The 25,319-nt window shown below is 37.7% G+C and overlaps 1 protein-coding gene across 3 annotated transcripts in view; it reads left to right on the top strand.

Annotated features, from left to right (window-relative positions):
• Positions 1 to 2,369: 2,369 nt before the first annotated feature.
• LOC124172441 (zinc finger protein 16-like) overlaps positions 2,370 to 25,319 on the top strand; it is a 109,403-nt gene continuing 86,453 nt past the window's right edge. For all 3 annotated transcript variants that reach the window (XM_046551878.1, XM_046551879.1, XM_046551877.1), the window contains exons 1-2: positions 2,370 to 2,801; positions 2,903 to 3,040. In XM_046551878.1, the coding sequence (XP_046407834.1) occupies positions 2,613 to 2,801; positions 2,903 to 3,040 (327 nt within the window). In that variant the 5' untranslated portion in view covers positions 2,370 to 2,612. The remainder of the gene's footprint in view (positions 2,802 to 2,902; positions 3,041 to 25,319) is intronic.

Genomic DNA, 25,319 nt, shown 5'->3' with positions numbered 1-25,319 from the left:
ATTTTTATACACCTTGCTACTCTTGCATTCAATGTACCCACCACCTATTCATAAAAAAACACCTTAAAAATGAACAATCCATTTCAGAAATGCAGTGAAAATATTTTGGTATACAGTGTGTTCCAAAAAGAATGACTCGATTTCAACTTGTAATAATATTGAAACAAATGTCACCAGGCAAGCGAAACAGAGCCAGATGTGATCGGCATTGTTTAGAGTTTTAGAAAAATCTGCTGAATGTCACTACGAGCGATGTGGAGCGTGCAACCCTTAGACCATTGGTCTAACAATACGGTGCAGCCAGTCTCGCTGAAGATGATGTATAGGACCGCGAGAACAGGCTTTACACTGTTGGCCTCCTAGGTCCCCTGGCATGACACAATGCGATTTTTTCCTTTTGGGAAATGTTAAACAGCATGTTTACGTTCCTCCCTTACCTTGTGACATTGAACAACTAAAAACAAGAATATCAGCTGCTGTAGCTTCAGTGACAGATGACACCTTACGCTCAGTTTGGGATGAATTCAGCTATCGACTAGATGTCGTCTGTGCAGCCAATGGAGGACATATTGAACTTTTATGATGGCTTTTTATAAACTTTTGTCTTTTGTGAGTAATTTAGTATAGAATATGTTGATGTTAAGCCCTTCTTCCTAATAAATAATCTTATTTATAATCGGGTCATTCTTTTTGGGACACACTGTATTTCACCAAAACCTCAAGAGATGATAGTCGAGGGTAAACAAGAACTCGAACAAAAGAAATACCATACGTTTGCGTGCACTTGAGACTATGCTTGACAACCGACAAACAAACTAATTTCGGGGTATCTCACATTTCGTTCATTAGCAGTAAATTGTCTGGAATTTGTTTTTTCACTTAAATATCCTCCGGATACCCAATCGAATACTTAAAAAGGGAGTGTGGTACAGCCTAGTGGGTGGACTTCCTTTTTGAGTTGATCAATGGTGAATTTGAAAGCCATACATTGGTACACACATGCCATTAGTACACACATTAAGTTTTACCAGAAGACAAAATATCTTCAGTCGTGGCCTTTGAAACACCAACTGCATAACTAGGTCCTTGCCAATGATTCACACACATGGAACAGTTTGATCATGTCCCCAATTATTGTAGATAAAAAATTGGTTTGCTCAACTCTCTTTGGATCGTTAATCGAAGTGCCTCTACTTAAAAGGTACTGGATTAAATGGCCTCATGCAGTAATACAATATATTTTTCCGCTGATGCCACTAAGCGATTATCTATTACCAAATTCAGTTAATCCTTACAAATTTTTGTCGTAACAATGTCATTCCGCAAATAATTATCTTCCAAGATTTCTTACTGCTGTTAAAACGAACCAAAGAGGGTCACTAATAACTCTCCGAAACTTATAACGCACAAGTCTTCGAATAAGAAAAAACGAAAAGTACTCACCCTGCTGTAATTTCGTGGCGGAATTTTTCTCAGAATTGCGTTTGATTCTAAACAAATCTTTTTGAAAACACTGAATTCAGTGAGTTTCGTCAAACAAAGGGGACACATGGTAGCGAGCAGGCCATCTCCCACAGCAACCTGAAATAGAAATAAACAAGCTGTGTGTCATCAGAATTTTCTTGGAAAAAACGAAATTATAATACAGCAGCACAAATTACAGGGAAACTCTCTCAAGGAAACTGCATTCACTTCAATGATGAGTGAAAATGAAAATACTATGAAATTATCCACGAAAGGACCAAAAACGCCAACAAATAATTCACGTAACACATACATCACGACGCAATAGCATGGACTGAGAATATTTTCAACAAGTTTTGACACGATTCCTTGTACACAACATCACATGTTATTTGTTAATATAAGACAATACATCAAAACACCGGTCTAGATTCGAGTATTTCTAGTTTCCATTTTTACCGCAGAAAGCACACCTGAACAACAGGCCTAATATCCGCGTTTGAAGACTAACTTCTTTCCATTTGATTAAATAAAATAAATGGACACTGCATTTGAAATTGATTGCACTTTATTGATTGATCGTATTCTACAATTTCATTTGATTATTCAATCTTCCGGCAATAAACGGAATTGAAGCCCAACTTCGGCTTGCACCCGGTCACATTATAACGTCTTGAAATCAGAAAAAGGATTCCAAAATTTCCTTATTGTGTAAATTATAAATATGTGTTTAAAAAACCATGTTAACGCTCACTAAATGAATATAAAATAAATGCCCATTTGCCATTAAAAATGCTGGAATATCGCATTTTTCGATAGAAAGCCCGTTGTATACGTAGTCCTCTAGTGGTAAGATACGCAGATAAAGTACGAGATCTAAACTAAATCTTGCTTACCTGGTCTGATATAAACTCGGGTGTCAATGGGCATGAAATTCGTGCAGAACATTTACTTTCCATTCTGTTGCGAAGTGATTTCTGTTTGAGGTCGTATTCAAATGTGGCTTTATATGCCCTTGTCCTTGATCAGTCTCAATTTTTCGTATTGACGTGCGTCTTGGAAACGATCGTAGTGAATGAGGAATTTGGCAATCTTTACCTGTGCTGTGTGGATGATTTCTTTGATGAGTGAAGTGGTTTTAAGATTGAATGAATTATTTCATTGAAAACATGAGTGCGACCATTGAGAACTCCTCGGAGTCTTCAGGAAGGATTCACGAGGGTACCCTGTGCAGACTTTGCATGAAGAAAAATAATTATTATTACAACATATTCACTTCAACTATAGCAAGACAGATAACTGTAGCGGATGCCTTGTATGATTTAGTCGATTTAAATGTAAGTGATTTCCTTAGTTCATGTTTTATTCTGTTCTATGAACATATATTCCACGATGAGTCTGAAATCTCTTGACGCATAGGTTTTCATTGCTTTCTCAGGTTGCTGTGGGAGACGGCCTGCCCGCCACTTTATGTCCATTATGCTGGGGAAAACTCATGGGATTCTCTGATTTTAGAGATATTTGTCATAAATCGGACGCGAAACTGAGAAAATTTTTGCCCAGAAATTGCTTCAGGGTGAGTGCTTTTATTTTAGTTTTCCGTGGGAAGCCTGGTGAAACTATCAAGTAATGTTAAATCATTCACGCAAGCAGGAAAATGACAATAGATGTGAAATATGTTTAGGATATAGTCCTTTTGCTTTTGACCACCTGTTAGGATTTAAATTTTAGGTCTTTAAGTTCATTAATAGAAACGTTTGAACTGCGGACGTTATTGAACTGTATTTATCATTTTCAAAGTGTATTATTACACGAAGAGATGAGAGAAATGCAAAAGTGTACAAGGACTAAAGAATAATATTTCTGTTTGAGACACGATGTGGTGGAAGTTCTTAATGTTAGTAAAATTGGACATTGCTATATTTTCACTGAGTTCTATTTTGACACTATACGTTTCGTTGTTGTTTATTTGATAATGGTACTCGTAATAACGGAACGCATAATGTCAAAACTCGGTGGAAATATTGCAATGCCCTATTGTACTAATAATTTAGCAATATCCAATAAATCAGAACATTCGTGGAATAGAACTGCAAGTATAATATAACTTTATTTTGTATCCAAACTTAACGAATCAACCATAAATACCTATCGTCTCTTGTAATGAGTAATTGAAAAGCAATGCAATTCATTACATTTGTAAAATAACCCTGTTGCTCTCTTTAACAATAACGCCTGTTTGTCGTCTGTTTAGTAGGCTGTTGGCTCCCTGTGTCTTGTCCGAGTGAAAACAGTCAGGTGACTGTTGGTAGGTTGTAAATTGGAATGCCTTGTCTGTTTCAAGTCTGTGAGAGGAGTGTAACTTGTCTGTTCTTTCCCTGTTGTGGGATACGGCAATCTCTGTTCCTTACTTGTTGATTCACAGCCAACCAGCCAGTGGACTGTGCACTGTCATTTCAGTGCCTGTTTATGTGGCTGTTACATCTCTGTTTACTGTCCGAGTGACAATGGGCAGGCGACTATTGGTAGAATGCTAATTGGAACAGCTTGTCTGTTTCATACCCATGAGATGGTGACTTGCCTGTTCTCTCCCTAGTCGCAAACTTTGTTCCTTACCTATTCGCTGTTGCTAATTTGGTTATAGACCAGAGATAATTTATGTAAAAATAGAATTCAAGGTTAAAATTCATTTAAAGGATTGCTAAAAATACTTTAATTGTGCTAGGTTGTGCTGTGTGACACATCTTCCATGAGTTATAAAAATCCTGAATAGTTATTGAAAAGCAAACTTTGTCATCATTAATAGAATAACCACTACACCAAAAAATATTTCACATATCTTCATCAAAGAAAGACTTCCCTAAATGAATACAATTTGGGGCATTCACTATGCCAATATTATATGTATTACTCAAGAGAGAAACACGCCATTAATGATTTTACATGAAAACAATAATTTCACTTCACACAAACAAACCTAGAAGAAGCACAGTCCTCTGACAAATGTTTGGAGGTTCTTATCGGCGACGGAACTCGCATACCCATAATACATTTTAAATACAAACATTAGTAATTGCTCAGAAACTGAAGACATACAATAAATTATTAAAGGAACACACTGAAAAACTATTATCACATCAATTCTTTCTCTGTTACTTGTATGCACGGATGACTTAATTATATGTTGCAGGGATTTAGTGCAAGTTAAATAACTCTCAAAAAAATAAATTATTTCTCTAAATCAACAGCCGCAGTACAGTGCACATAAAGATGTACAGATAATGGTTTCAGAGATATCGGCATTGTTGATTGCATTTGCTATCTTCCATAGGTAGGTGGCAGCACCATGTCCACGTTTGTCTTCTTTTGTCCAATAGGTCATCTTTTTCTTCCTGTAGAGAACCTGTTCACCACTCTGTATGCTCCCTTTAGTGTAAAATGGATGATCAACCAGCCCCTGTCTGTTGAGTGCCTGTTTACTGTTGTCTGTTCGTTCCCTATCTGCTAAAACGTAAACCAAGCATCCCCTGCCTGTAATTGGCAAAGTAAATATTTATCATGCATAAGCCGTGATAGCTGTTATAATTTTCGAGCTCACTTTATTAGCCATTATCTATGGTTGGTGATAATCATATTAATGAATGGGTCATTCCATGTCTAATCAACCAATATTTTGACCAAATGACACCCACCGACTCGGATTTTCATGAAACATGCCATGGTCATACATTCTGGTAAAATTAGAAATTTTGTACAATTTTGGCCGTCAATTGTCAATTGTTAATGAAACATGAGCAATTGAAATTTGGGCGTGACCCCTTAAGTGCCGCAACGTGCAACACATTGTGATTTTTTTTTTTCATCCATAACTCCATTCCTGTGAGATGAAAAGGCATGATTTTTTTCTAAAGCTAAGAGTACTTAATATTCTCACGGTTATCATCAAATATTCACTGCATGAAGTAATTCAGCTGCAAAATAATAAAGTTTAAAAAAATCTAGCTTGTACCATTTTTCACTGTCAGCATCCCCAGGGAACGCCCATGCGAATACAGACTCATGGTTCAGTTTAAAGTAATCATTAATGTATGAGCAAAGATCTTGATGAAAAAAATCATGAGTCCGACGTTCCTTTTAGTAATAAAAATACTCATTTATGGTCACGGGAAAAAAAATGGCTCTTTTTTGAGTCACATAGATATTACACAATTTAGAGGATATATAAGCTTATACTCATGATTAAACAATATTGGAGCATGCATTATCTCACTATAGCATATGCTCCCGGCTCTTAGAATAGGAAACACATAAGAGATCATGTGAATATACTTCCCAACGTACTGCTAATTTCTTGCCTTCAGGATTATTCCTACTAAGCTATCTCTTCCACGGGTAATGGGTAACTGAATAGTATGGTATAAAATTTGAAGGCAGAAGAGAGCCATTAGAAAGTTTTCTCCAATTTCAGTCTAAGTGAAGTTAATTAATTTCTCAGTCATATGGTACTGCCATACTGATATCCTGGTTGATTTCAGACTAAGTAACTCATGCTTGTGTGACTGATAGCCAGGCTTACATTTTAACATCTCATTCGAATTGAGGTCTGTCTTGCCATGTCAGAGATAGCATTGTGCAGTGTTGGCAAAGAACTCAGTTCTGAATTTCACAAAAAGAGCTACACAAGCACAGCCCAAACTTTTTATATCAAAGAACTTCCAGAAGTGGACAGAGATTTAATTGCCCTACTGTGCAATATTCCTATTTCATCATTGTTGACTGTGTGCTCTCATCATCTTCATTGCTTCTTAAAGAAATACGAGTGTTTTCAGCTTAAATGCTGTACCCCTTTGCCATACAAAAAGGTCCTGCGAGGAAATTTCTGAGGACCATACCTCTAGAGCTCTGAGAACCATACCTCTAGAGAGTCTGTGAGAGTAGCAGGCATCATGGTGAAGCCTGGAGAAAATTTGCTGTATGTGTGACATGAGGATTTCCAATATTTGTATAAGTGAAATTGTTTCCCATGGCATTGACGAAAGCGATAAAGAACTTTCATCAGTTAAGTCTGGGTAGAAAGTCATAGAAAATAAGATGAAGAAAACTGCAGCTTGGAGGCTTTAGACTGCTCTCCTTTGAAATTACTTTCTTTGTCTTCTCACAGTATACACTCATATGGAAAAGGATAGATTACACAGGCTAAGCATTACCTATTTTATAAAGTGTCTGGTGCATTGAAATTAGTGAATCCATCCTGGAAAATCTAAGTAGTGATGAAGATGAGAGTGACAGTCAACTCGTCAAGCAAAAGGCAGCCAACCTGGATGGCCTTCTGACTAAATTAAAGAATAAATTGCCAACAGTTAGCTGGCAGGGTAAAATTCAAATGTTGACCCTGGCCCCTTTATCTTGGTCTAGGAAAAGGATTGTGAGTGAGTTTCATGTTTCAGGCTACACTAAGAGACAAGTAAAAAAGTTAATTGATTATAAGGGAATACCTGCTATGCCATCACCATGGGCTGGGAAACCACTTCCAAACTCCATAGTAGAGCTGGAGAAAATTTTTTACGAGCTTGACAAGAATTCTAGACAGATTCCTGGAGCCAAAGATAAAGTCAGTATGGCTAAGAATGGGTATATGCGTAAGAGGTTGATTTTATATAACCTCAAGGAACTTTATGTGCTCTTCAAAGTGCAATAGCCACAAGAAAAAATCGAGTTCTCCAAATTTTGTTAACTTCAGCAAAAGTACTTTGTGATGGCTGGTGCTTCTGGGACTCATTCACTTTGTTTGTGTCATACATCAAAATATGAAACAGCTAATTAGTGCCTTGCAATTGAAGGAAACATATATGTAAGGAGTTGATGGATATCATCATCTGTGGCAAACACAATGCAGATTGCATGCTCAGAAAATGTTATCACTGTCTAGATCCTTCCAGGCTAAAGGATATCATCATTTCTAATTTTTTTAAATATGACCCTTCTGATACAGTGAAATATAGGCAGTGGGTTTCCACCGATAGAACAGAACTTCCATTGTTTACAGCATCCATTGATGAACTCTTGGACATTCTATGCCTCAAAATGAATAGACTGATACCATATTATTACGTTGCTAAAGTACAATCCTTGTTTTTCAAAATAAGCAAAGAAACCCTCAGTAATGAAAAGGCAGTTATTGTAGTGGATTTAAGTGAGAACTTTTCATTTTTAATTCAGGATGAAGTTCAAAGTTATCAATGGATAAATCTATCATGCACCATACACCCTTGCTTGATTTACCTGAAGAAAGATGGTACTCTCACCGCCTCATCTCATTGTTTCATATCTGATGACCTTAACCATGATGTGGCCTTTGTTATGGAAGTGCAACGTCACCTAATAGAATTATTAAAAAGAACTTTGCCTCCAAGAGGTTCAGTACTTCACAGATGTATGTGCTAGGCAATATAAAAACTGCCAATCTTTTATAGATGTGCCATCGTTATAATGACTATGGTATGAATGCAACATAGTCTTTTTTTCCACAAGCCATGGAAAGTCCTCTTGTTATGGTATAGGTGGTATCAATAAACAAATGGCACAGCAAATAACAAACAGCAGCGGGTTGTATGAATTTTGTATAGATAATATGAAAAACGTCAACATTGATTACATTAAGTCTAGTGATGTGTCTTGGTCACGTAGTAAAGATCCACCAAGGCAAAAACAATTCCAGGCACAAGAAACTTCCATCATTTTGTGCCTTTAATGGATAGTAAAGCCTCTGCAAAGTTCCACGGCCTAGATGACGAGTATATTATTATATTTGATTTTTGTTCTGAAACACTGGATTTCCCTGATAATTTGGCTGTAGGTTGATATGCAGCTTGTATTTACAGCAAGCAGTGTGGTACATTGGACTAGTGGAAGCTCTCAACCATGAAGAAGGTGATATTTCAGTTAAATTCATGACACCTAAATAGCCCTCACCTTCATTCTCGTGGCCAGAGAGATATGATGTTTGCTGTGTGCCACTAGGACACATATATTGTGTGTGCTTAATTCCCCTGCACAAAAAGCTCTCGGAGGTCACACTACTTCTTGAGGGAGGAAGTGGCCAACTTTAAAAAAAAATATTTAGACTTTGTGAAAAACACTACGGTATCTTAGAATGTGGTCAGCCAATTAAAAAGAGAAGGATCACTTTCAGATCAATTGGTAAGATTGTTAATTTAATTTTACTATTTTTACCTAAATTTCCAATGATATAGAATGACTAAATGAAATATTGAAAGGGTGAAGTTCCTGAGAAATTTCTCAATTCAAATGATTTGATGACAGTTCCCTTTGACATTTGGTAATGTACATTCCTGTGGTGTCAATACATCTGGATATGAAATGTTTCTAGTCTTTGGGCACAGATTAAAAGGAATGTAGGATGTCATCTTGTACCATGGATCATGCAGTTTTTTTAATGAAAATTCCCTTTGCTCGAATAGTTCAGATAGCACGAAATTAGCATTACGTGTGAAAGTACATTCACATGATTGCTTATGTGTTTCCTACTCTAAGATACAGTAGCATACACTGTAGTGAGATAATGCATGCTCCAATATTGTTTAATCATGAGTATCCCGTCTATATACAGCGGGATGTGTGACTGACTCATCTACTCATGGATACAAAATCACAGCCAAAACTGTGATTAGTGTGGACATTTGACTTATTGTACGTAAAAGTAAAAAAAAATTCATCGAGGGGAAAAATCTGAAAACTCGAATAAGTCGATTAGTTTTCGAGATATATCGACTTGAATTAACATGGGAGCCTTATGGGACTAAAACTTTTTCGCTTTTATTTAGTATTTTTAAACGTCGTAGGAACATGATATTCAATGGACGTAAACTAGATTTTTTGATTGATTTTTTGGTATGGTTGTCATAACGGTGTATTTATATTTACTATTTTTTATCATTTTTTTAAAAATTTCCAATGCTTTTCTTACGGGACTAACTTTGGAATTTTTTTTGACCAACTTGCAATAATCGTAGGACAAATTCCTTGAAACGCAAGATACTAGATTTTTTGCTTGATTTTTTGGCTATCTTGGAATATTCACAAGTCGAAAGAATTCCGAGGAATAAACGATTTTCGATTTTCCATTGTCGAGGAGACGAATATTAAATTTCGGATTTCGGCTTTGAGACTTCGGCATATGAAAATTTGGAATCTCCGTGAAAACCCTTAGAGGGTACTCCGTACCCTCACGCCCTACCCTGTTTTTCCGATAACCCTCTTGGTTAATTCATAATAAAATTCCGAAAAATATCCTGCACGTGAGAAAATCATTGTCGCCATTATTTTGTGAAGCACACGATCTTGAATAACTTGGCAACCGTTCAAGTTAGAGGAATAAAATTTTCAGGGTAATACTATTATCAAAAAGGGCAACTTTTGACATGATAACCAATCCTCTCGATCGATTCATGTGTGAGTTATATCGATACCAATCTCCTTAGTTACGCTTTCTTCGCTAATAACTATTTTGTTATTCAAGGTATGAATACGAAATTCAAATGTAATACTAAAATTGACGTGCTTAATCTGTCAAAAGTTAATTCAAGCGGATCGAATAATTAGAAGCGAAGTTATTATCGATCCAAGGGTGCATTCGATATATGTCTTTTTCAGACTTGTTTACATAGTTACGGGGATAAAATTTTTAATTATTTGCTTGGACAGCAACGTACTATACGTACATGTAAAATATTTTGTTGAGTAATGATTCCTTTGGAAGATATATCGAAATGAAATAATTTCGATAGGTCTAATTTTCTCCTTTGTTATTGACCGTAGATGTCCGAAATTTTTAGGATAGTACGTGATTGGTGATATAAGATTTCTGTTATATTTTGGTCTCCATGGCAACCATAGTTTCAACTTTATGCCGAAATATATTTTCAATGTAAAGTAAATGGGGATATATCGAAATCGTTTTATACAAGTTTCCTCACAAGCACACGACCTTGAATAACTTGGCAACCGTTCAAGTTAGATGAATGAAATTTTCAGGGTAATACTATAATCAAAAAGGACAACTTTTTCAATGATAACCATTCCACTCGATCGATTCATGTGAGAGTTATATCGATACCAATCTCCTTGGATACGCTTTCTGCGCTAATAACTATTTTGTTATTCAAGGTATGAATACGAAACTCAAATATAATATTAATGTGTACCTTCCTAATCAGACAAAAGATAAATCAAGCGGATCGAATAATTAGAAGCGAAGTTATAATCGATCCAAGGGTGCATTCGATACATGTCTTTTTCAGACTTGTTTACATAGTTACGGGGATAAATTTTTTAATTATTTGCTTAGACAGCAACGTACTATACGTACATGTAACATATTTTGATGAGTAATGATTCATAATGAAGATATATCGAAATGAAATAATATCGATATGCCTCATTTTCTCCTTTGTTATTGAATGTAGATGTCTGAAATTTTTAGGATAGTACGTGATTGGTGATATAAGATTTCTGTTATCTTTTGGTCTCCGTGGAAAACCATAGTTTTAACTTTATGGCGAAATATATTTTCAATGTTAAGTAAATGGGGATATATCGATATCGTTTTATACGAGTTTCCTCTTTTGCGAGATTAATAAAAATATAAGGACATGATCCTTACCATAGAGGTCACATTTAGCAATGATGAACATCCCGCTCTACCCGTTTTCCAACAAGAAAAATCGAATCTAAAATGCTGGAATTCGATTTGTCGCTTACATATTTTTTTATTTAATTATGAAAGGGACTTAAACTCTTACCGGTAGATAAAGAAAGGTACAAAACAAGATAAAAGTTTCAATAAACTAATGCAGTCGTTATAGTTGACGTTATGTTCGATAAAATTGTGTACTGTAGAGATTCCTTTTGCAGACCTTTTACTATAGTTGCTGGGATAAGACTTTTAACGGTATGCTAGAAGGTAACTTACTATTCATACATATAAAATATTTTGCAGAAGTACATACCCTTTTCAAGATATGTCGATATGAAATTATATCGATAAGTGTCATTTTCTCCTAGCATATTAACCGTACCTACCCCATATTTTCGTCTTTTAGTACGGTATTTATATTAAGGCCATCTTCAGCCAACAGAAACAAAACTGGATGGTTTACTCACGCGATAAAAGATGTCACGTAAAATTGTTTCGTTGTAAAAAAACACGGTTTTCCCATATTTAAGCCACGAACAGAGATACTTTGGTCTTATTTATTGTCATTGCGATTGCCAATCTAATTAGAAATTGAACCCGTATGTATTCATTTGGCACATCTGTCGGAATAATAGGGATTCGTGGCAGTAATACATCTCCTTGGAACATGCTATTTATATCTTAGTGTGATGGGAAAATATTTCAAACGGCATAAACAATATTGACGGTCGTCAAGGGAAAGGTAAGCGAAACACGCTAAACTTGAACCTTTTTTGGATGTTTATTTCTAAATTCAGTGTAAATCAGGTATAAAACGAAATGGATCTGCAGCATTAAGAAGGTGCAATTCTTTTCCTTTCGAATGATATATGGCTTAACTTAATGTGACCATTTCCACTAATTTTAATGTGCAAATACAAATACGTCTGCAGGCATTAAAAATTTGATTTACATGTATTTCTTATGGAAATGACTCATGGCACATTCCAGGGACTCATGAGCCCAAGAAGCTCAATAAGAAACCAATCAACTCTTCTTAATCATAACTCCCGATCCCCGTTACGTAATATCAGGTGAAGGATAACGAAAATGACATTTCCTCATAACATGTTCTACGAAATGAAGTTAATAGTTTCTTACAGCGTCGTTGATTACTCAGAAAAAATTAAAATATTCCGATACTCAGAAAATTACGATTTACAAAGGATTAACACAACATTTCGTGAAACTATTCCTGACCAAGCGTTCGATTTTTACCATCGAGCGGGAGTGAAAGTGACTTTGTATCAACGATATAACTCTTCGCGGGGAGTTTAATTAACTTAATTCAAATAAAGTAGTTAAATAACACACTCATTTAAATGAAATGTGCACTCTATTGTCGTTCCGACCAGAATAACAGCCTATTTATGTCACCAAGTTATAGCCAACGTTTCGAATTATTTTAAATAATAATCAGGGCTATGAATAAGATTAATAGATACACAGCAGGTATTTCTCCCTTATATCTGTTTTTTTTATTTAGGTTAGGGTCTGAAAGGATAACGAAAATGATATTTCCTCATAACATGTTCTACGAAATGAAGTTAACAGTTTCTTTGAACGTTGTTGATTACTCAGAAAAAATTAAAATATTCCGAAAATCACAGAAAATTACGATTTAAAAAGGATTAACACAAGATTTCCTGAACTTATTCCTGGCTATATAGTAAAAACTCTTCAATAATATACAACTATGCATATGATTTTAGGAAAGGCAATCGTTTCAGAAATATTTCATTCGATAAATCCGCGAAAAAATAAAAATGGTGGACACTACTCATTTGTTTCCCGGGAATGTCTTACTTTTTACTGTATTACTCTCAAAATATAAATGCCATATGGGCATCCTCTCTTACATATGATAGTAAATAAATGTGACCATATATCTTCGAACCCCGGAAACACCAACAAAAATTAAATCATGCAGATTAAATCATGAGCCCAAGAAGGTCAATAAGAAACCAATCAAGTCTTCTTTACTGGAAAATTTCATAACTCCCTATCCCCGCGACGTAATATCAGGTTTAGGATAAAGAATATTTGCATTTCTATATGCTCATAATGAACGACTGATGACCGCTAGCAGTACACCCATATAAACCCCAGGCATCACCCTGAAACCCCTAAAAAATGTAAAATGTGATATTTTCTCTCCTTTTTAGGACATTCTGGCCGACATTACGCCGCATTGCCCGTCCCCTCACAGCTCTAGATATGGTATATTTGCTAACAGCTGGCCACTGTAAACCATGCGGGGAAAAAAAACCTGAAAACACTCGATCACCTCCGGGACCTTCCAGAAAAATAAAATTTATTAAGTTCTTCTTTCCGGGTAGTTTTCGTCACCATTCAGGCCGTGTTCCTCAAACCTTTGAGTTATTAGAACCCACGATAACCCCGTGAAACTTCCCAAAAAGATTATTTTCTGAAAGCTCGCCTATTTCGGTATTTATCTTCAGAATTCCCCCCTCTGTTCCAGATCCCTACGACTTATCGGCACGGAATATATGAGAACGATTGGTGACCACTGGTTGATCACAATTATAAAACCCCCGGTATTCCGTTGAAACCCCCAATAAAAATGAAATTTGCCATTAGGTCTTCTTTTATGTGTACTTGTCAACGACATTACGCTGCATAGCCCTACCCTTTCCAATAATCACTATAGAATAAATGTGGACTACTGTACCTAATACTATTTTATGCATATTAAGTGCAGTATACCACTGCCAAGGAGTGCCACCGATCAGAGGCGCAGCGAGGTGGTTTTGGGGGATAACATCCCCCACCCCGGAGCTCACAGAAATGTTTAAGTTTAATCTATTTTACTTAATTGGATTAATATTGCTGATAGAATAGTGTGACAAATAAGAAACTATCCCTCGGAAGGGCGTAAAAATCGCCAATTCGAACCATTTATCTTAATTTTTTCCGGCGGAGGCGGCCGGAAGGCCTACGCACCTCCCGCTAACTCTGCGGGTATGCAATACCACCAAGCCCCCCAGCATAATCTATGCCTGAAACCCCCCCTAGCCTTAATTCCTAGCTACCCCCTGCCATAAATCATGCGATTAATAAATATGATGAATCTCGGCAAATGAAAGATTAGATCGAAAGATATGCTGAACAAGGAAAGATATGAATGCAACTATGTACTGTTTTCAATATATTCTCCTAATATATACTTCAGAGATCTTAGGGGACTTTTAATCATTCAATTAAAATAAAAGAGTTAAATAACACACTGAATTCAATGCAATGTGCACTCTTTTGTTGTCCCGTCCCGAATAACTGTTTATTTATGTAACGCCTTACTTCATAGCAACAATGCAAAACTGCCAATCTGGAAAGCGTCAGCGGTGCTGAGAGGTACCCTCCGTGCACTCACGCGTAGGAGTTAGGGACGAGTGTTTGGGGTACAGGAATTTCGGAGAGTGAACCGATTATCAATGAAGACACATGAAATGTATGGAGCTCTCCGTTGACTCTACCTCTACTTTCAGGCAAGCGCTCGATTTTTACCATGGAGTGGAAGTGAAAGCGGTTTTGAAGTAGCGATATAACTTTTCGAGGGGAGTTTAAATAACTTAATTCAAATTAAGTAGTTAAATAACACACTGATTTCAATGCTATGTGCACTCTATTGTTGTTCCAACCGGAATAACTGCGTTTTATTCCACGCATTACTACATAACAGAAAGTCCAAACGACCAATTTGGACCACAATAATCCGCGTGACGGTGATGAAAATGATTTTGAATTAAAATTGTTATTGTTAATGTTGTAGATAAAAAAGCCCTCCTGGTTGTCGCACCCATGTATATTGCTTTGCTTTCCTGGTACAATATCCCGCGCAGCAGTGGTGAATGTGGTTTTGAATGTAAATTTATTTGAAAAATGTTTATGAAAAAATCTTCAGTGAGTGGTTGCGGGTTTGGTCTAACTAACACTGCTCTTGCAGTGATGTATATGTTTTGGAATTTAAATTTTTATGGATAATGATAGAGACAACAATGCCGAACAACCAAAGTGGACCACAATATTTCAAATTACGGTTATGAAAATGGTTTTGAATTAAAATTTTTAAGGTTTAAATTTATGTCTGGATTTTTCGCGTTCCTATTGCCACCTCTCGCCTGAATATAGTCGAAGTAATTAACGATCAAAGTGTGCATTCCATAGATTCCTTCAGATTTATTTACATTGCGATTGCCAATTTAATCAGAAATTGAACCCGTGTTTATTCAATTGGCACATCTGTCGGAATAATATGGATTCGTGGAAGTAGTAGGTCCAAGCCCGAGTATTTTTCTCGTTATTGTTTTCCGCAGTTCCCAGCTTTGCAGCTGCTTCCTGGGCGTTTCGTTTAGTAATCTTGCAGGCAGATTAGTTGATCACGTTTTACAGATTAAAAGAGTCATGGCATAATAATACTGGACAGGGAATAAGGGGATAGGGATATGGGAAGGGTTGAGGGTACATTTGGGGAGGCGGTGTTTTGGTTTCAGCGGAGGTTCGTAGTCCCAAAGATTTTTTAACAGTGCATTATTTGTTTTATCAAATGTAAGGGAAAATTTTTCTAGAGCAGATTTTAGTTTCGCTAGATAGTGGTAGTAATACATCTCCTTGGAACATGCCATTTATAATTTAGTGTGATAGAAAGATATTTCAAACGGCATAAACAATATTGACGGTCGTCAAGGGGACAGTAAGCGAAACACGATAAAATTGAACATTTATTGGATGTTTATTTCTAAATTAAGTGTAAATCAGATAGAAAACGAAATGGTACTACTGGAATGAGAAAGTACAATTCTTTTTCTTTCAAATGATACGTGGCTTAACTTAATGAGACCATTATCACTAAATTTAATATGCAAAAACAAATACGTTTGTAGGCATTAAAAATTTAATTTACATGTATTTCTTATGGAATTGACTCATGGGACATTACCTGCCCGAAATTTTTCTCTATTAGTGCGATGAAGTGTACGGTATTTATAGTAAATCCATCCTTAGCCAATACAAACAAACTGAATGGTTTACCATGTGATAAAACGTGTAACTTAAAATTGTGTATGTGTGAAAAACAAAGTTTTTCATTATTTGGAACATGCCATTTATAATTTAGTGTGATAGAAAGATATTTCAAACGGCATAAACAGTATTGATGGTCGTCAAGGGGATAGTAAGCAAAACACGCTCAAATTGAACCTTTTTGGGATATTTATTTATATTCAGTGTAAATCAGGTATAAAACGAAATGAAACTGCAGGAATAAGAAAGTGCAATTCTTTTTCTTTCAAATGATACGTGGCTTAGCTTAATGAGACCATTATCAGTAATCATAATACCGAAAAGAAAAGACGTCTGCAGGCAATAAACATTAAAGTCACATGTATTTCTAATTTAAATGACTCATGGCACATTCCAGGGACTCGTGAGCGCAAGAAGGTCAATGAGAAACCAATGAACACCTCTTTACTGGAAAACTTTCATAACTCCTAATTCCCTTGACGTAATATCAGGTGTAGGATAACGAAAATGATATTTATTTATGCTCATAACATGTTATACGAATAGAAGTTAAGTTTCTTTCAACGTCCTTGATTACTCAGAAAAAGTTAAAATATGGAGAAAAAAAAGTGTGGACACTTTTCATTTGTTTCCCGCGAATGTCTTACTTTTTACTATATTACTCTCAAAATATGGATGGCACAGGGGTGACCTCAGTTAGATATGATAGTAAATAAATGGGACCATATAATACCGTCATCTTCAAACCCGCTGAAACACCCTCAAAAGATTAAATTATGCATATAAGTCTCCTTTTCGGGTACTTATCGTCACTATTCCTCAACTTTTCCAACACCTACCACTCATCGCCACGGAAATGATGTTCACGATTGGTGACCACTGGCAGTGGAAACCTATTAATCCCAATACACCCCCAAAAAAATTGAATTTTGCATTTGGAAGTCTACTTTTTGGGTACTTTTTGTCACAATTCCACCGCTGATCCCTACCCCCACGACTCATCCCTACGGAATTCATGTGAACGACTAGTGACAACTAGCAGTACACCCATATAAACCCCAGGCATCCCCCTGAAACCCCTCAAAAATGTAATATGTGACATTAAATCTCCATTTTGGGACTTTCTGACCGATATTACGCCGCACTGCCCGTCCCCTCACAGCCCTAGATATGGAATATTTGCTAATGGCGGGCCACCGTAAACCATACGGGATAAAACCTGAAAACCCCCGATCACATTCTGGAACCTCCCAGAAAAATTAAATTTTTTAAGGTCGCCTTTCCGGGTAGTTTTCGTCACCATTCAGCCCGTGTTCCCCAACCCTATGAGTTATTAAAACCCCCCACAACCCCTTGAAACTTCCCAAAATATTATTTTCTGAAAGGTCACCTATTTGGGTATTTATCTTCAGAATTCCGCCACTGTTCCGGATCCCTACGACTATCGGCACGGAATTAATGAGATCAATTTGTGACCCCTGGTTGAACACAAATATGACACCCGCAGTATTTTTTTGAAACCTCCCCAATTACACAAACCTAAAAATTGAAATTTGTCATTAGGTTTTCTTTTATGGGTACTGGTCGCCGCAATTACGTCGCATTGCCCCACCCTTTTCAATCACCACTACAGAATCAATGTGGATTATCGTTGACCTCATGAATCACACACATTAAAATCCCTGCATCCCACTGGAGCCCCCCTCGGAGGAGGAGACCCGTAATCCGCCGCCTCTCAACTCTAAGTGGAGCAGCAGCGGGGGGGCCTCCTCACCACCGAGGCGGCGAAGCCGCCTTTCAACTAACTGGCGAAGCTAGGGGGCGTAAGTAACCCTTTGGCGGCGATGCCGCCCTTTACTAGAAACGGTAAAGCCGACCCAAGGAACAAGCGGCACAGCCGCTGGTGGCTTCCTCCACCCCCTTTACAGTTCTGAACTATTCTGAACTGTCACTGCCCTCTAGGCGGCAAAGCCAACCCCTGTAGAGGAATGGCAAAGTCGATGCCTCTCCGAGGACTGAGCGGAGTACCCCTGGGGGACATACTCTTCCCCTGGGCGGCGAAGCCACCTCTTAATTAACGAGGAACGGCAAAGCCATTCCAAGGAATGAGAGCGGCAGCCGCGGTAGGACTCCCTTAATCGTGGCGCGTGGCGCCCCCAACAAGGAATGACCACGCTGTGTTGAGGTCTGAGTATTGTAGCTCTAGGGGACTCCCTTGTCCCTGGGCGGCGAAGCTATCCCTGAAACGAGGAGCGGCGAAGTCGTGGTACAACCGCGGGTAGCGACTCTCCCCTCCCACCAACCGCGGCAGGGAACGGCGAAGCGGCTCGGGGAGGCGACCGACCAAGCTGGCCGCGAAGTGGGTTCGAGCCCTAGAGCGGGGTACCCCCGGGGGGCACACTTAACCCCTGGGCGACAAAGCCGCCTCTCAACGAGGAACTACGACGCCGTCCCAAGAAATGAGCGTGGCACCCGCGGTAAGACTCCTTTATCTCCGGGCGGCGTGGTGCAGCCTACGAGGAACGGCGACGCCGTCCAGAGGTCTGAGCAGCGCAGCTTCGGGGGATTCCCTTGCCCATGGGCGGCGATGCTATCTCTGAAACGAGGATGGGCGTAGCCGTGGTTAGTGACTCTTCCCTCCGACCGTCCGCGGCAGGGAACGGCGAAGCGGTCGAGTGGGGCGGCGAACCAAGGTGGCCGCAAAGGGGCTTCTAGGGGTTCGAGCCCTTTTGCCCCGGAGGGCTTTGTGGACAGCGGTAGGAGGATGGGCGATGACGTTCCGAAGACTTTGCCGACGATGCTGGTGGTGGAGCAGCCAAGGGTCCGCTTCTCTACCCCCTGGCCAGCAAAGCCGGCCCATATCACTTTTTGGTCAGAATTTTCTAATAGAAATTCTTTGGACAACCACATTCTAAGACAGCGAAGCCGAATCAGGGGATTCTAAGTTAAAGATGGAAGCTGACCTTACGACCGATTTCTTATGAAGTTTGCATTTACAAAAAATTATGCATTCCATTTCGGAAAAAAGTGAACTTGGCCGCGGGGTCCTCCCATCCCCTCTGGTCACTGGAAATTTAAGAGCGGAGCTTCTAGGAACGGCGAAGCCGTTACGTGGAGTTCACTGGCGACGACGAACGTGGCGGGTGCTATCTTTCCCATTGGCTGCTGAAGCCGACACCTAGAACTGTATGGACTTAGCTACGAGGAACATCAAACCGTTCCGAGGAATGTGCTGGAGAAGGTGAGTGCGGTGTGCGCTATCCTTCCTCACTAGTCGGCGAAGACGGCCCCGAGGACTTTGTGCACAAAGCTTCGAGGAACGACAAAGCCGTTCCGAAGAATATGCCGGCGAAGCAGACCGTAGCGTAGAATAGGGTTCGTTTTCCTCCCCTCCCCCAATTCCCGAACCCGGTAATTTTGGGAACGGAGCTTCCAATGGGTGTTTCTGCGAAGCCAGCAGAAAATCCGTCTGTGAATACATTTTATGGAAAAATATAATACGCTTCATTGCCCTTGACGTAGTTTCGTGGGTTGAATAATGAAAATGATTACTATATATACTGTCAATATCATCAACTGATTTCTGGCAACAGATTGTTTTCATCCCCTCCTGTTAAAGAGATAAATGTTAAACAATGCCAAAAATCACATAATTTCGATTTATAAAAGATTCACAAAACATATATAGTACTTTCGGCGAACGAGTCCTTACGAAGGTGGCTACAACGGGTGCTACCATTTTCCCTGGACGGAAAATGGATGTTTAGGACTTAGTGCACAGAGCTTCGACGCATAACGAGGCCATTACGAAGATTGCGACGCCGAAGACGATCGTGGCGTAGCCGAGGGTTCGTTTTCGTTCACCATTTGCGGTCAGATGATTGGAATAAAAAATTCTCTAGACACAAAAAAGTAGACGGCGAAGCCGGATCCGGGGGTTCTAAGGGGGCGGAGCCCCCTAGCGAGCTACAGCGAGTCCCGTCTATATACAGCGGGATGTGTGACTGACTCATCTACTCATGGATACAAAATCACAGCCAAAACTGTGATTAGTGTGGACATTTGACTTATTGTACGTAAAAGTAAAAAAAAATTCATCGAGGGGAAAAATCTGAAAACTCGAATAAGTCGATTAGTTTTCGAGATATATCGACTTGAATTAACATGGGAGCCTTATGGGACTAAAACTTTTTCGCTTTTATTTAGTATTTTTAAACGTCGTAGGAACATGATATTCAATGGACGTAAACTAGATTTTTTGATTGATTTTTTGGTATGGTTGTCATAACGGTGTATTTATATTTACTATTTTTTATCATTTTTTTAAAAATTTCCAATGCTTTTCTTACGGGACTAACTTTGGAATTTTTTTTGACCAACTTGCAATAATCGTAGGACAAATTCCTTGAAACGCAAGATACTAGATTTTTTGCTTGATTTTTTGGCTATCTTGGAATATTCACAAGTCGAAAGAATTCCGAGGAATAAACGATTTTCGATTTTCCATTGTCGAGGAGACGAATATTAAATTTCGGATTTCGGCTTTGAGACTTCGGCATATGAAAATTTGGAATCTCCGTGAAAACCCTTAGAGGGTACTCCGTACCCTCACGCCCTACCCTGTTTTTCCGATAACCCTCTTGGTTAATTCATAATAAAATTCCGAAAAATATCCTGCACGTGAGAAAATCATTGTCGCCATTATTTTGTGAAGCACACGATCTTGAATAACTTGGCAACCGTTCAAGTTAGAGGAATAAAATTTTCAGGGTAATACTATTATCAAAAAGGGCAACTTTTGACATGATAACCAATCCTCTCGATCGATTCATGTGTGAGTTATATCGATACCAATCTCCTTAGTTACGCTTTCTTCGCTAATAACTATTTTGTTATTCAAGGTATGAATACGAAATTCAAATGTAATACTAAAATTGACGTGCTTAATCTGTCAAAAGTTAATTCAAGCGGATCGAATAATTAGAAGCGAAGTTATTATCGATCCAAGGGTGCATTCGATATATGTCTTTTTCAGACTTGTTTACATAGTTACGGGGATAAAATTTTTAATTATTTGCTTGGACAGCAACGTACTATACGTACATGTAAAATATTTTGTTGAGTAATGATTCCTTTGGAAGATATATCGAAATGAAATAATTTCGATAGGTCTAATTTTCTCCTTTGTTATTGACCGTAGATGTCCGAAATTTTTAGGATAGTACGTGATTGGTGATATAAGATTTCTGTTATATTTTGGTCTCCATGGCAACCATAGTTTCAACTTTATGCCGAAATATATTTTCAATGTAAAGTAAATGGGGATATATCGAAATCGTTTTATACAAGTTTCCTCACAAGCACACGACCTTGAATAACTTGGCAACCGTTCAAGTTAGATGAATGAAATTTTCAGGGTAATACTATAATCAAAAAGGACAACTTTTTCAATGATAACCATTCCACTCGATCGATTCATGTGAGAGTTATATCGATACCAATCTCCTTGGATACGCTTTCTGCGCTAATAACTATTTTGTTATTCAAGGTATGAATACGAAACTCAAATATAATATTAATGTGTACCTTCCTAATCAGACAAAAGATAAATCAAGCGGATCGAATAATTAGAAGCGAAGTTATAATCGATCCAAGGGTGCATTCGATACATGTCTTTTTCAGACTTGTTTACATAGTTACGGGGATAAATTTTTTAATTATTTGCTTAGACAGCAACGTACTATACGTACATGTAACATATTTTGATGAGTAATGATTCATAATGAAGATATATCGAAATGAAATAATATCGATATGCCTCATTTTCTCCTTTGTTATTGAATGTAGATGTCTGAAATTTTTAGGATAGTACGTGATTGGTGATATAAGATTTCTGTTATCTTTTGGTCTCCGTGGAAAACCATAGTTTTAACTTTATGGCGAAATATATTTTCAATGTTAAGTAAATGGGGATATATCGATATCGTTTTATACGAGTTTCCTCTTTTGCGAGATTAATAAAAATATAAGGACATGATCCTTACCATAGAGGTCACATTTAGCAATGATGAACATCCCGCTCTACCCGTTTTCCAACAAGAAAAATCGAATCTAAAATGCTGGAATTCGATTTGTCGCTTACATATTTTTTTATTTAATTATGAAAGGGACTTAAACTCTTACCGGTAGATAAAGAAAGGTACAAAACAAGATAAAAGTTTCAATAAACTAATGCAGTCGTTATAGTTGACGTTATGTTCGATAAAATTGTGTACTGTAGAGATTCCTTTTGCAGACCTTTTACTATAGTTGCTGGGATAAGACTTTTAACGGTATGCTAGAAGGTAACTTACTATTCATACATATAAAATATTTTGCAGAAGTACATACCCTTTTCAAGATATGTCGATATGAAATTATATCGATAAGTGTCATTTTCTCCTAGCATATTAACCGTACCTACCCCATATTTTCGTCTTTTAGTACGGTATTTATATTAAGGCCATCTTCAGCCAACAGAAACAAAACTGGATGGTTTACTCACGCGATAAAAGATGTCACGTAAAATTGTTTCGTTGTAAAAAAACACGGTTTTCCCATATTTAAGCCACGAACAGAGATACTTTGGTCTTATTTATTGTCATTGCGATTGCCAATCTAATTAGAAATTGAACCCGTATGTATTCATTTGGCACATCTGTCGGAATAATAGGGATTCGTGGCAGTAATACATCTCCTTGGAACATGCTATTTATATCTTAGTGTGATGGGAAAATATTTCAAACGGCATAAACAATATTGACGGTCGTCAAGGGAAAGGTAAGCGAAACACGCTAAACTTGAACCTTTTTTGGATGTTTATTTCTAAATTCAGTGTAAATCAGGTATAAAACGAAATGGATCTGCAGCATTAAGAAGGTGCAATTCTTTTCCTTTCGAATGATATATGGCTTAACTTAATGTGACCATTTCCACTAATTTTAATGTGCAAATACAAATACGTCTGCAGGCATTAAAAATTTGATTTACATGTATTTCTTATGGAAATGACTCATGGCACATTCCAGGGACTCATGAGCCCAAGAAGCTCAATAAGAAACCAATCAACTCTTCTTAATCATAACTCCCGATCCCCGTTACGTAATATCAGGTGAAGGATAACGAAAATGACATTTCCTCATAACATGTTCTACGAAATGAAGTTAATAGTTTCTTACAGCGTCGTTGATTACTCAGAAAAAATTAAAATATTCCGATACTCAGAAAATTACGATTTACAAAGGATTAACACAACATTTCGTGAAACTATTCCTGACCAAGCGTTCGATTTTTACCATCGAGCGGGAGTGAAAGTGACTTTGTATCAACGATATAACTCTTCGCGGGGAGTTTAATTAACTTAATTCAAATAAAGTAGTTAAATAACACACTCATTTAAATGAAATGTGCACTCTATTGTCGTTCCGACCAGAATAACAGCCTATTTATGTCACCAAGTTATAGCCAACGTTTCGAATTATTTTAAATAATAATCAGGGCTATGAATAAGATTAATAGATACACAGCAGGTATTTCTCCCTTATATCTGTTTTTTTTATTTAGGTTAGGGTCTGAAAGGATAACGAAAATGATATTTCCTCATAACATGTTCTACGAAATGAAGTTAACAGTTTCTTTGAACGTTGTTGATTACTCAGAAAAAATTAAAATATTCCGAAAATCACAGAAAATTACGATTTAAAAAGGATTAACACAAGATTTCCTGAACTTATTCCTGGCTATATAGTAAAAACTCTTCAATAATATACAACTATGCATATGATTTTAGGAAAGGCAATCGTTTCAGAAATATTTCATTCGATAAATCCGCGAAAAAATAAAAATGGTGGACACTACTCATTTGTTTCCCGGGAATGTCTTACTTTTTACTGTATTACTCTCAAAATATAAATGCCATATGGGCATCCTCTCTTACATATGATAGTAAATAAATGTGACCATATATCTTCGAACCCCGGAAACACCAACAAAAATTAAATCATGCAGATTAAATCATGAGCCCAAGAAGGTCAATAAGAAACCAATCAAGTCTTCTTTACTGGAAAATTTCATAACTCCCTATCCCCGCGACGTAATATCAGGTTTAGGATAAAGAATATTTGCATTTCTATATGCTCATAATGAACGACTGATGACCGCTAGCAGTACACCCATATAAACCCCAGGCATCACCCTGAAACCCCTAAAAAATGTAAAATGTGATATTTTCTCTCCTTTTTAGGACATTCTGGCCGACATTACGCCGCATTGCCCGTCCCCTCACAGCTCTAGATATGGTATATTTGCTAACAGCTGGCCACTGTAAACCATGCGGGGAAAAAAAACCTGAAAACACTCGATCACCTCCGGGACCTTCCAGAAAAATAAAATTTATTAAGTTCTTCTTTCCGGGTAGTTTTCGTCACCATTCAGGCCGTGTTCCTCAAACCTTTGAGTTATTAGAACCCACGATAACCCCGTGAAACTTCCCAAAAAGATTATTTTCTGAAAGCTCGCCTATTTCGGTATTTATCTTCAGAATTCCCCCCTCTGTTCCAGATCCCTACGACTTATCGGCACGGAATATATGAGAACGATTGGTGACCACTGGTTGATCACAATTATAAAACCCCCGGTATTCCGTTGAAACCCCCAATAAAAATGAAATTTGCCATTAGGTCTTCTTTTATGTGTACTTGTCAACGACATTACGCTGCATAGCCCTACCCTTTCCAATAATCACTATAGAATAAATGTGGACTACTGTACCTAATACTATTTTATGCATATTAAGTGCAGTATACCACTGCCAAGGAGTGCCACCGATCAGAGGCGCAGCGAGGTGGTTTTGGGGGATAACATCCCCCACCCCGGAGCTCACAGAAATGTTTAAGTTTAATCTATTTTACTTAATTGGATTAATATTGCTGATAGAATAGTGTGACAAATAAGAAACTATCCCTCGGAAGGGCGTAAAAATCGCCAATTCGAACCATTTATCTTAATTTTTTCCGGCGGAGGC

The sequence above is a fragment of the Ischnura elegans genome (genome assembly GCF_921293095.1).
Source record: "Ischnura elegans chromosome 13 unlocalized genomic scaffold, ioIscEleg1.1 SUPER_13_unloc_1, whole genome shotgun sequence".
In the NCBI taxonomy this organism is placed as follows: Eukaryota; Metazoa; Arthropoda; class Insecta; order Odonata; family Coenagrionidae; genus Ischnura; species Ischnura elegans.
Note: the sequence above shows the minus strand (reverse complement) of the source record. Positions and strands in the feature narration are given on the sequence as shown.